Source organism: Phaethon aethereus (assembly GCF_964289735.1).
Source record: "Phaethon aethereus genome assembly, chromosome: 10".
NCBI classification, from domain to species: domain Eukaryota; kingdom Metazoa; phylum Chordata; class Aves; order Phaethontiformes; family Phaethontidae; genus Phaethon; species Phaethon aethereus.
The window spans coordinates 22,918,613-22,931,790 of record NC_138586.1 but is presented as its reverse complement, the minus strand read 5'-3'; the positions used below and the strand labels follow the sequence as shown (position 1 = coordinate 22,931,790).

At 43.4% G+C, this 13,178-nt stretch overlaps 1 protein-coding gene across 1 annotated transcript; it reads right to left on the bottom strand.

The window, feature by feature from the left end:
• Positions 1–396: 396 nt before the first annotated feature.
• CHMP1B (charged multivesicular body protein 1B) lies at positions 397–9,453 on the bottom strand (the record flags this gene model as incomplete). Its single annotated transcript, XM_082004203.1, has 8 exons — positions 397–441; positions 1,481–1,553; positions 2,412–2,455; positions 3,461–3,568; positions 3,956–4,024; positions 4,698–4,844; positions 5,586–5,745; positions 9,305–9,453. 8 exons carry the CDS (start codon positions 9,451–9,453, stop codon positions 397–399), a joined length of 795 nt encoding a protein of 264 aa, XP_081860329.1.
• Between the last annotated feature and the right edge of the window lie 3,725 nt (positions 9,454–13,178).

The window sequence follows — 13,178 nt, the reverse complement described above, 5'->3', positions numbered from 1 at the left end:
AATCATCTGAACTGAATACATCAGTTCTCCAACCATAAACTGTTCTCATAATTTAAAAAAATCACTTCATAATTTAAAATATATATCAATGACACTCTGCTTTTCTTTTAGCTAGAATGTACCAACATTCCTAGCTGACTTCGAATATCAAGTTGATTTTGTGAAAAAAGCTTGCGAAAAATATATCAACTTCAAAATGTACAGAAAAGGACATTAGAGAGCTGATATTTTTGGGTTACTTAATGTATTTTAGAAAGAACAGCAAGCCAGGAGTGAAGTACCCTATATTACAAATATACCCAAGCCATATGGTATACACCTTTCTAGCATAGTGAAGGGTTAGTTACAGAAGGAGTATTTTGAAAGCATGTACAAAGAACTGCAGCTTTGTTTAACTTAAACTTGATCACGTAGGCGGGCCAGTCTCTGTGACAGCTCATCCTGCAGAACCATAAAACACAAAGAAACCAGCTATCAGCAACATGACAGTTAATTTTTGCAAAGTCCTGCAATGGTCAAGCAATCTCATGTCCAAATGACAAGGAATTATCTCATGTGCAAGTGTGAATAAGATTTGCTTAAGACCTCAAGAATGGCTGTACCAGGTGAAACCAGAGGTGCATACAGCTATCTTATCTCCAGCAGTGGATACCTAGGAAGGAGTTTCAGAACATATCAAGTAGAGATAGAGCTGGGTTTTGTTGTTTTGGGGTGCTTTTTTTGATGTATTATCTTTGCAAGTGCAAATCAGCTCTTACAGAACTGCATCCTTATCTGGGTGCAGCCTTGACTGACCAAGGCTAGCATCCAGCTGAACTGCTACAGCGAGATAGCAGTAGGTCTATTTGTTTTAGAGGGCCTGGTACAAGGTGAAACAGAACTTTTCAAAGAATATGAAATACTGGGGGCTTCCCAAACATTGTTCAGTTATGATAAGGCTCTCTAAAGCCTCCTCCACAAAGACAGGATGACAGAAATACACTATTCTCTTTCCATTCCCTCAAATATATTCCCCTAGAACGGGAAAAGCAACTCACCAAAAGATCTGTGCAACATTGACATCAGGATCTGCTCAGGCAGAAGAAATTCTAAGCTATCCATCTAGAGCAAATGTGGAATCCTTTGCACTAGTCCCATAAGACCTTTCACACATTAAAGGGCAAAAAGCCCAAAGGCCTCGTGTATGCTACGGGAGATAGCTGGATTAATTAAACTTGGAGTAGGTAGGAGAGTCAACTGCTTGGAACTCTGCAAAATAACTATGCAAAAATACAGCTGAAACATCTACACCTTCTGGATTTACTAAGCAAACATACTGTTAAAATTATTTTGATTGCAAGACTGTTTTAACTACACACTACTTCTTTTGGACAGCTAAAACATAATTACAATTTAGCAAGCCTGTTTTAACAGAGTGAAGCATTAATTCTCCTGTCACGTTTCTCTAGAAACATTGATTTCAACTGAATCTAACATTTACCTGTTCTGCTGAGGCAACGCTTGTACCAACAGAACCCGTCTGTCCTTGAGGTAGTTCCATGTTCAGATCAAGACTAATAGGAGAAAACAAAACAAACAAGTCAAGCATACATGGCTGAAGGAAGAAGCACAATAATTGACAAGCAGAGTAATACTGAGATAGCATGAGGCCACCAGGATCCCGTGAACACTGAACTCCAGCTAATTAGTCAACCTGATCAGTACATTTGACTCATTACCAAGACTACAAGTCATATGTTATAACTAGCAGTAGCTATATAAATTCTGCTTAATGAGGACTGAGCAAGATTTCTGTTTAACAGAGGTATACCTGGCATACTATAAATGACAAAAAGTTCACTCACAAAAAAAGTTTTACTTAAAAATTTGTCAAAAGTATTTAGCCTCAAGCCAACAGGGCGACGCTTCCAACTTACACATCACCAAGAAGGCAAGAAAAATTCTCTGAAATATTTCAGTATACCCCAAAGGCTTAAATATGTCCTGATGACCTGTTTCGTAATGTCTGGCTTGTGAGAGCAGAACTACAGGAAGTTTTAATGTGGTAAGAGAGGGAAACAAAAAAAAGAGAGGAAAAGTGTGGAGAAACATGGCAAGGATTGCTAATGCTAAAGCCAGTCCAAGTAAGTAATAAAACACTATCCTGACAGAATTGACATGTGATTTTAGGCTTTTGCACAATGACCCCTGCACCCTGACATTTACAGTAGCTTTGAGTAAAAGCAGAATGAAATGCCGGCAACTAAACTATTACGAGAATGATGCCCACAGGCGAAAGGAAAACAGTGATTCTTCTCTGCTTCCAAGAGACAAGCACATATAAAACAAGGATATCTAACCTTTGAGTTAATCAGGAAGGGCTGTCGGAACCAAGATTTATTCAAGAAATAATCGCTCAAAATTTTACTTACCCTGCTTCATCTGCCATTTCCTGTAGAAGCATATCCACTTGGTTCTAGGGTAAAGAAAACAAAATTGATTGCTGCATGTTGTAGTTTATGATGAGCTCTTCTGTTAAGTCCTGACAGAACAGAAATCGTTTTAACAAAACTGATTGAAAAGTGGATGTCCTTCACAGAACACTTTTGTGCTCAACCACCAGAGGGCCCTGTATGAACTCAAACAATAATGAGTAGCGGCGCTCAGCCTGTTAAACCCCCATTAATTGAACTCTAGCTTCTGAAATAATGCTTCTAAAGAATAAAACTTATCTGTAAAAAACCCAAACATATACTTGAATATTTTAAGCGTTATCAGCTGCTGATTACTGGCTACTAAAATACTGCTTTGCACAATATGGGAAAAAGCCCATCTCCAATAGATTTGGTTTATTGGATTCGGGTTTAGGTTTATTTTATTTACAAAGTATTACCTCCAGTAAACTTCCTGCTGTGAAAACTTCTGTTGGAATAGGACATTTAGCCCCTTGTGAAATAGCACAAGGGGATAGGTGCTAGGAATTCTTAACTATGTAAAGCACTGTTTAAGAATTTATTTTAATAAATACATGCCCATAAATTGAAAGTAGGTAATGACAACCTTTCCATCCCACATACTACTACTAATTTGAGGGCGAATAATGTAATTTTGTTAATATCAGGGAGTTAGAACTATTCATATTCTTCATATTCTGCTTTGATAATTAATGCTGCAGCGTCTTCTGGTTCAGAAGGTCATTAAGAACTTGTCAAAACACTACTTATTCAGTAGGAAGGTTAAAGTTTTCAAGATATAATATGATATAAAGCCTGCTATATAACAGTGAAATAGACTAAAATACATGTATGCGATCCTCTGTACTTGTGACTATAATTCGAAATAGTCTCTTCACCACAAAGCAAAAGTGAAAAGGCTCCAGTTACCGCTACGTGTCAAAGCAGACAGAAAGAAGAGAATCAGCCATTTCCACACAGTTTAGACAATTTAAAATCACCTTTAAAAAAAAAATCACTATTCTTACTTGTGGAGTCGTTAGCGTAGTAGTGTTGCTCATCGTGTCTTCCATCTGTTGTGTCTGAACATCTAGTGTTTCAAATTGATGCTCAAATTTATCCATTAATGCAGATATCTATTAAAAATATGAATCAAATCAATGACCTGCAGGTAACGGAAGGGAAAAATGTCTGAACTGGCAAAAGTAAAAATCACGCTACAATGAAGGCTGCAAGCAGCTCCTGGGGGTCAGAAGCTTGTCCCTCTCCCAGCATCAACTCTGAAGCTGATCTAAGACTGCAGTTCAAGCAGGTTGGTCAGCACCCTGCCCAGTCAAGTTCTGAGCATCTCCAGTTACAAGGACCTCACAAACACACTGGGCAACCTGTTCCAGAATATCCAGTGAGGATACCAACCTCACTGCAAAACCTTTTCTCTTGATCGGAATTTCCCTTTTTGAAACTTGTGTCCATTGCCCTTTCTGCTTTTCACGTCCACCTCCAAGAAAAGCAAGTCTATTCACCTTTTCCAAGTTCATGCTCTTCAGTGTGGCATCCATAGACTTAACTACCCCTGCCATTGACTTCGTTACCTGAAATGAGGAAAAGGAAACTATTACAAAGAAATAAGTGTGAGCAGCTTCTTCCCAAGCTCTCTTGTCTCTATCTGCAGTTTCTACAGCATCAAACAGTAGGGCACACACTATTGCCATCTAGAATGTCACTTTTTTATAGCTCCCACCATTTCAAATTCTATAAATTAACTCAACCACTTGAAATATGCATCCTGAGCTGAAATTCACTAAAAACTGAGGTGTATATGGCATTAACTTTTATGGGTCTTGAGACCTGTCAAATGTTTAAGGGATACATTTGGCATACAGATCACATGGCAGAATAAACTCATTGGCTGAAGAGCAGTAGAGCTAAAAAAATTTCTGTAATCGCATATCCTACATCATGGCTGTATGAATTTGCAATTAGAGCGGTATCTTTGCAAAATAATCTTAACAGTATAACCACCAAAACACGCTGCATCTTCAGGAGCATGAACAGTAACAACTAACAGAAGTTACCAGCTACAAAATAGTGGGTAGTGATCTATTTCTAAACAGCAGCTGCCAGGGGGATTCCAATACCTGATTTACTATTGGCTACGTTTGAAACCAAAACTGAGCCTTTTCAGCTCATTATAGATAGAATTAAGTAACTTCTAGGAAGATCAAAGGTCTCAGTGTTGCAAGAGATTTGTGAAAGCAGACTTACCTTGCCCATTGTCACTGCAGTCTGAACTCTTGCTGCTACAGCATCTACCCTGGCACTCATGCGCAAGAAATTGATGGCTTGATTCTTCTGGCGGATTGCATTTTCCGCATGTATTCGGGCGACTTCCATGTTACCCTTCTGAATCGCCTGTTGAAAAATGAAAAAAAAAAAAAAAAAAAAAAGGGCATTTTAACCTTCCCTGCTCTTGTAAACATGATTTCTGAACAGCCTATTTCTTTTCTTTAAGTAAGCATCAATTCATCCTAATATCTTTTCTATTAAAAGAGAAAATAAAACCCTCCCTCCTCCCCCAATACTTCTCAAACTTTTTCAAGATGTGAACCCCTAACTTCTTTCCAAGGAAGGTAACCAGCATGTAGTTCAAGTAGGAGGTTTTACAGAGCTACAGAAACATAGTTTTCTCATTCCTAACATCGTTTTCAGTATCAAGACCCAAACACAGACACAGTTGGTATGGTTGCATTTCATGGACAAAAATACAGTCAAACAAATTTAGTCTCTCTCTTTACTACTTCAAGGACTCAAAAGCTCTTATGAAGTTCCTCTTCATAAGACCTTTTAATACAAGATGATAAACATTAAGATTAAATATTTTTAACTTTGAGAACAACAGTCTCTAACAAAATACATACAAGACAATCTTGTCAGGAAGAAAATGCCACAAGCTGTACAAGAGGATACACAAGAATGTATCCTCACATTTATTAATAAGTATGGGAAGATTCAGAGTCATATATTTTAAATTACAAGCATCTATTGCAATATTATCAGCATGCATACCAGGAAAATGGTAAAAACACCAGAAGTTTTCCTGCTACAGTATGTAAACAACAGATCTAAAGAGCTTGTTTCAGACTCACTGCTTACCTTCTTAATTTTAGCTTTCTCAGCCTTTTCTTCTTTGTCGCATTTTTTGGAGTTCCTGTTGAGTTCCTTTGCAGCAAACTTCAAATTAAACAGGTGTTCTGCAGCGCAAGTTAAGGGTTCAAGAACAAGATCAATCCTTTCATTGTAGTATTTTGCTCTCCTGTTCGAAGTGCTACCCAACCTAGTGTATACTGTGTTTCCCCACTAGTGATATTTAAACTTGGAAAATGTTATTTAAGCCCTTGAAATTCACACAATAAGGAGACCTACCAGGCTGCTTTACAATTATGTCACTTATCATCTGGGTAAGGCCATAAAAAAATAAGTTCAGAGCCCAAACGGGCTCCATTTTTCACACTGATAAATACAACAAAACAAACATCCCCCAAGAGGAACCGGAATTCTTACTCTACCAGCTACTTTCACTCATGCACCCAGAGTCCTTGACTCTCAGGGGGATGGAAGTGCAGTTTACTGGCCTGCCTGGAACCTTCCTATCCGAAAAAAAAAGCCACCGAGGAACAAGAGACAAATTAACAGTGGAATAGCAAACTGGCTTGGCTGACCAGGCCCAGGTACAAACCAGGAGGCAGGGCTGCCCTTTCAAGCCACAGCATGATCTCAGGTTTAAATTGCTCATGCAGCTCCTTTAGAGAGCAGCTTCCCAGCCCTGGGTCATGTGAGTGATTCTGGGGTCCCTGACAGTTGTGTCATCTGACTTTTAGGGAAAGAATACTTAAGTCAGCAAGAAAGACTTTTCTTTTCAAAAAGTTCAAGTCCTGCTTAAGCTGAAAGCTCTGAGAAGACAGTAGAACAAGCCTTCGTAGCGACTTCAAATGATTGCATTAAACTGTTAATGACAGAGAATAAAGTATATGCTGTAAAAATAACAATTAAAAAAAAACATACTCTTAAAATACTGTTGATTAAAGTTTCAAAATAGTATCAGTCTTTCTCAAAGATAATGGAAGCACAAAGCTCTATTGGCTTCTTTCATGCCACCTTTTGGTATCCCAAGAGGCAGATGCAGCAAGTACTAAGATGCTTAACAGTTAAATGGAAGCAGATAAAGCTTGAAATTATGGGGTACTTGAAGTTTCTTTAACATTTTGAGTATATAAATTATTCCAGAACTGGTTTTTTTCCCCTTTAAAGTCCAGCCATGCATCTTAGAGCTCTGACAGCAACCTGAAGACGTTAGGAAGTCTGTTATCCTATCCTATAAATTTAATCACAAACAGGCTACAAAAAGCTAACAGCTGTGTCTATACATCTAGGTGATCTATTAAGGTAGCTACCAGTAACACTAATATTGCAGCTTGTATTTATATTTCTTTGCTTAGGTCACTGTCCCTTTGAGCAGCAATAAGTATATTGCACCGAGCCACAGATTAAGTAATTTACCAAACAGGAAAATACCTTTAGGTTGTTCATTCAACCTGTCAGAGACCAGAACAACCAGGTAAAAACACGATACCACCTATTTACACCAATTGCACTGAAAGAGCATTTCAGAGCAGTTTATTTTGAAATATATTCCTCAGTTACTAACTTGGGGCATTTACGTTTTACATTAAAACAGCTCACCCTGCCACCTCCACAGCTCTTCCATCCCATGATGAGCACACGCTCCTCCCTTGAACTGCCTTTCTCGACGTGCCGTAACCCAAGCGAAACCAAACTTCCACCAGGAACCGTGACTCACAGTCACCTGCTCCAGCACTCCCGTCAGTCCCCACCATAACAACTGGCCAGGCCCAGCACAACTCAACCACACCAAGACCTCTGTAATCTTTAAGGCTTTTTCTTTTTTTCCCTACCCCTGTGCATTAAGATAGCTTTATCCAGCAAGAAAACTTAAATTTGCCCATGAGGGTTTTCCCCCCATGTAACTTCTTTTCAATAGCAGGAAACACCGCCGGGTTTGTTCAGCTGACAGCGGTGGCTGTTTGGGGGGGCAGCCGGCGAGGTTGACATGGTTCCAGTGCCGACACTGTCCCTGCCGCACAGTCCGCGCTACTCTGCCCCGCAAACCGCACTGCCTGCCCGCGACTGCACCGCAGCCCTGGAGAGCCGACACCGCCTTCCACCCCTTCCGCCTCCCAGCTGAGGGCCGCTGACCTTGCCTCGGTAAGAGAGACTGCACTTCCCACGCCCCTTCCCCACCCGCGCAGGGAGGGCAACCCTCACAGCTCCCCGCTCAGCACCCAAGCCCTGTCCCCCTGAGGCGAGGCCCCGCTCCCCCAGCCACGGCCGCGCCGAGGGCCGGGACTCGCTTCCTCCTTCCCGCCGCACCCTGCCGCGTCTCGGGGGCCCCTCCCCGGGCGGAGAGGCCTCGCTCGCCACCCCCACCCGCCCCACAGCAGGCACCGGCCCCAGGAAGGCCGGTTCTCGGCTCGGCCCGGCCCGCACCGAGCCCCGGCCAGGCCCCGCGCCGCGGCCTGTCCCCATCCCGCGAGGGCCGCCAGCCGCCGGGCCTCCGCAAGGAAGCGCCGCCGCCTCCGCGCCGCCAGCCTCGGTGCGCCAACAGTGACAGGGAGCGGCCGCAGCCGGGGTACCGACGACCCAGGGGGTACTGACGACCCAGGGGGCTCCGCGCCCGCCCCCCAGCACCGCCTCACGGCGGGCGCGCACGGACGAGATCCGCGCCCCGAGGATACTCTCCATGTTGGACATGGCGGCGGACGGTTCCGCGGCACTCCGGCCGGCCCGGCGGAGGGGGCGCGACGCCGCGGCCGGTGCTCAGCCCCTCGCCCGGCGCTGCGGCGGCTCCAGCTTCCGGCTACCCCGCCCCGGCACGCCCCGTTACGCGCAGACGCGCCGGGGCGGGGCCGCGCGTGCGCGCGGCCGCCTGCTGGTCACGTGGCGGGGGGGCGGGAGCGCGGAGGCGGGCACGCGCGACAGCTGCTGTCGTCAGGGCAGGTCGCGCGCATCCTCGTTGAAGCCTGTCCCCATCTTCCTCCTCAGCCCCTCTCAGCCCCGGCAGCGGCACTAAGGTCCCCCCGGAGCCTTCTCTGCTCCAGGCTGAACCCCCCCAGCTCTCCCGGCCTGTCCTCCCAGCAGAGCTGTTCCAGCCCTCGGAGCGTCGCTGGGGCCTCCTCTGGCCCCGCTCCAGCAGGTCCGTGTCTCTCCTGTGCCGAGGGCTCCAGAGCTGGACGCAGCCCTGCAGGGGGGTCTCCCCAGAGCGGGGCAGAGGGGCAGAACCCCCTCCCTCGCCCCGCTGGCCACGTGGCTTTGGGGGCAGCCCAGGACACGGTTGGCTTCTGGGCTGTGAGCGCACATTGCCAGCTCATGTCCAGCTTTTCACCCACCAGGACCCCCAAGTCCTTCTCTATGGGGCTGCTCTCCATCCCTTCACACCCAGCCTGTGCTGATAGCAGGGGTTGCCTCGACCCAGGGGCAGGACCTCATGAGGTTCACCGGGCCCATTCCTTGAGCTTGTCCAGGTCCCTCTGGATGGAATCCTGTCCCTCAGGCACATCAGCTGCACCACTTGGCTTAATGTCATCTGCAAACTCTCTGAGGGTGCCCTCGATCCCACTACGTCACTGATGAAGTTATTAAATAGTATTGGTCCCAGTAGGGACCCCTGGGGGACACCACTCATCACCAGTCTCCATCTGGACATTGAGCTGTTGACCACCACCCTCTGCGTGCGACCATACAACCAACTCCTCATCCACCCAACAGTCCACCCATCAAATCCACCTCTCTCCAACTGAGAAAGAAGGACATTGTGGGGGAGCGTGTCAAAGGCCCGACAGAAGTCCAGTAGACGACATCGGTAGCTCTTCTCTTGTCCACTGATGTGGTCACTCCCTCGGCTCCTCTCCCTCAGCCGTCTCTCCGTCAGCTCCGCCACCGCCATGGCCGGCACCGGGGAAGGGACGGGCGGTGCAGCCCCCAGCCCGGACGGGCAGGCCGCTTGCTGAGCGGGGAGGCCCGGGCTCGGCCGCCTGAGGCGTGGGGTGGAAGGCGTGAGGGGTTTGCCTTGGCTTTGGCTGCTGGGCGCCCGCCACCGGGACACGGGAGCAGATGGAAATTACTTCCCCTGGCAGCTGTTCTGGCCCTTCCCTATCCATTTATAAAGGCGTTAAGAACAGTACATTTTGCTTTGTAATATTTGAAGGCTGCTTAAAGTGTATCTGGAGCCACTACAGGAATTTAAGGGAGTTACTGCAATTCAGAAGAGTTAAGACAGAGTCAGTCATTAAGGAAAAAGTGCAAAGGATGTCAATAACTGTTTTAAGGGGGGGATACTGGTATAAAAAGCTCTAGAGCTGAGATAAGAAATGTGATACATAACTTTGGACAGCTTGCATGTACATCTGTGTGCTGATGAATACCATGAGAACGTAAAAGCGCATCCTAAGCCAAAGCAGGACCCAGGGCTGGCTGCTGATGGTGGGTGTCTGCAGAGCAGCGTAAGGACCGGGCAAGCATGGAGTGCCTCTCCAAGCACCCAGGGACAGGTATCTCCTGAGCCACACGTTTCTGCACCATCCTGAATTTAATGGCTCAATGCATTTTACACCTAGAGCTTCAGATTTGTGAAAAATTCCGTCATCCTAAATGCCCTGTGTTTAACGTTTTCGGTGCGTTGCTGGAAGTACCGCTGTTGGCTTTGAACTTGCTCTTGGCTAGGTTCATCACAGCATCTCAGTTCATTAACAAGAGGGGGAGTAAGCAGTCATTCCCTATTCACCCTTTTGGCGACGCTCATTGTTCTGTAGAAATTTCCAGAAAACACCCTTAGCCATTCCTATCTCAGTCTTGCTTCATTGCAAGCATTTTCCGTGCTTCATTTCTCACAGAGAAATGGTTTCATATAAAATTGTGCTTGTTTTGCTGATAATAGTAATATTGTTTTCCATTTTGTTCCCCCGTTCCTTCATGGAAGCCCCTAATAGTCTATTCAGTCTATGCAGTTTGATCATAACCCAACACTTGTCCTTGAATAGTAACAGGCAGCTCAGAATCTTTGTGTTATTTGGGAAATTACATTTCTTTTCTCCACATGCATCACTGCACATATATCTGCACAGAATTTCATCTGCCATTTTTCTGGCCAGTCATTCACTATCTGCGGTTCTTCACAACCAGCTCTCGCCTTTCCACCAGCAACGTACCAACCTGAGCAATGTTGGCCGCCTCACTGTTCATCCCCAGTTTAAATAACATCCCCACTAAATATGGGCTAAACCAAAAGAAAATGGGATCCCTGTTCTAAGGAGATGCAATTTAAAGCCCCGGTCCTGTAGACCCTTGCGTACAGGCTTAATGATGGGCACTCCGTGTCATCCTGTGCGTGCTAAGAAACCAACTCCTTGTGTGTAAATTTAAGCATGTAATAATAACAACTGAGGAGTGAGCATCTTAATAGTGAGAATTTAAACCCAAGATTCGAAAATATCAGCTAAGTATTTGTTAAAAAATCAGAATTGTATTTATTTGGTTTGGAAAAGATGAAGAAGTTGATTGGATATGCCTTCTTTTATTCTCCCTGAAAAAGAGGTAAAAAATGCTGATTTTTCCAGTTAGATTCTGGTACAGAAATGCTATATGCCAAGTTTCAGAACAGCTCAGGCTATTTTTATTTATATCAAGAGGGACTGATATATTTTATTATAAAATATAAAATAAACAAGGTATGTAAGGACATACCTAGTAAGAAAGCAGGAAAGCACATTATACCAATACTTTTTTCTACCTGTTGCTAAGTATATATCCTCGGCTCAACGAACCTTAAAATGTATTTAAGCTTCTGTAAACAACCTTCAAACAAACCAAAAGAGTGATGGGACTAATTCAGAAGTTTAAAGATAAATACGTGTCCAATTGCTGCATAGTGCTATAGTTTGTGTTACTGCATTTTTGGCTAAAGCTAGGTTATTATACAGCAGGTCATATATGTATGTATTTGTATCTTACACGCATACACGTACATGAAATCTTTATATATGTAGGGCAAGAATAACATAGTATTTGTCTTACCTATAATTTATTTATAGGCCTTGCCTATAATTTATTTATACTTTCATTTAAAACTACTGTTCTGTTTTTAAGATTATACCCTCTCAGGTTATGGTGTTAAGTTTCATTTCAAGTATAATGAAATACAATATTAATACACTTTAATACTTTTTTAGTGAGAATAAATTTTAAACTTGGCAAGCAAATAACATAAAATTCTGATGCACTGAGGAAAGCATTGAAAACTTGTAACGTCAGATTTTTCTGTTGCTACTCTTTCTTGTCTTCCAATAGCAAAGGAAACTGGTGGAATTACTTTTCGAAGGAAGCAGAATGTTATTCCAGGGAGCTAATTAAATGAACTATAAACCGCATGCAATATTTCTGTAAATTTTGCATCTCTCCACTGACTTCCCCGCAGTACGTCCGACCTGCAAGCTGTAGGCTGTTCTGGAATAGTGCAATCTCTGGTCTTCCCTTTGAGGCTGAACAGAACAGGACTGGACTAAGTCGCAGAATTTTAATACACTGAGAAAAAGAGAAATAACCTAAAAAAAAAAGCTACTGATTTAACACCCACTGGAGTTACCGGAAGAACTTGCATTGACTTGCAGTTAGTGCGAAAGTTCACAGGAACAAGGCTAATATTCTGAAGAACAGAGACCTTGATCTTCTTCAGAGCACCAAGGATGACCTATAATAAAGCCTTTAGTACAAGCATTTGATACCAAACTGTATTTTTATCCTATTTATCAAAAAGTTCCCAAATTCTGCAGTTTATTGCATGTATTTCAGTATACCTAAGTAGAAGATAGCCCACTGTGTGTGCAACATTTCGCTTTGGGTCACTTGGAGCACAAAGATCAAACGTGTGTTGTGTTCGCTGTTGAATTGCTGGAGATGTCATTTTATAAGCTTGTGACAGTCTGTTTTAATAAGTGGCAATTCCTCTAGCAAGTTGAATTTTTTCTTGAGTCACCTTGCTGAGTCACTCTGATATCTTGACATGCAGGTTTTTTCCTGAGGTGGTGTCTTTCAGACAGAAGTTGTTAAAGTAAGTGCTGTTCTGTCCAATTATTAAAAGATTGAGAGTCTGAACCAATAATTCTGAAAGAACTAAAGAGTTCTCTCTCTCTCATTTATTGTATTATATGTTAACAACAGCATAACTTTATGCACAGACCTCTTCTAAGGCAAAGATCCACCACCCAAACCCCACTTCTCCAAAAAAGAAAGAAACGGGACAGCCGTGATCATCATCTGTAATAAACTGTTCAACACCCAGAAAAGAGTGAAAAAATAAAATCTTCTGCTTTTGAATTTAGTGTGAGAGAGAACATAATTACAGGAACAGAACTACCAAAAATGAAGTTCACAAGCATATCGTTAGCTGAAGGGCTTTTTTCACCCTTCAGATCACTTTAAAAGAATGTATTTCTCATTGCCTCCAGGTTTTAATTAACTGTTTTTAACAGGATGAAGTATAATGAATGCTTTTAGTAAAAAGTTATACACCCTCGTTAGATACAAAATACAGGTTATATGTTTTAAAGTGTAATTTTTTTTTCATTGCTTTCTATTTCTTTCAGTAAATAGGGCTAGAGTCTCACCTGCTGGCAT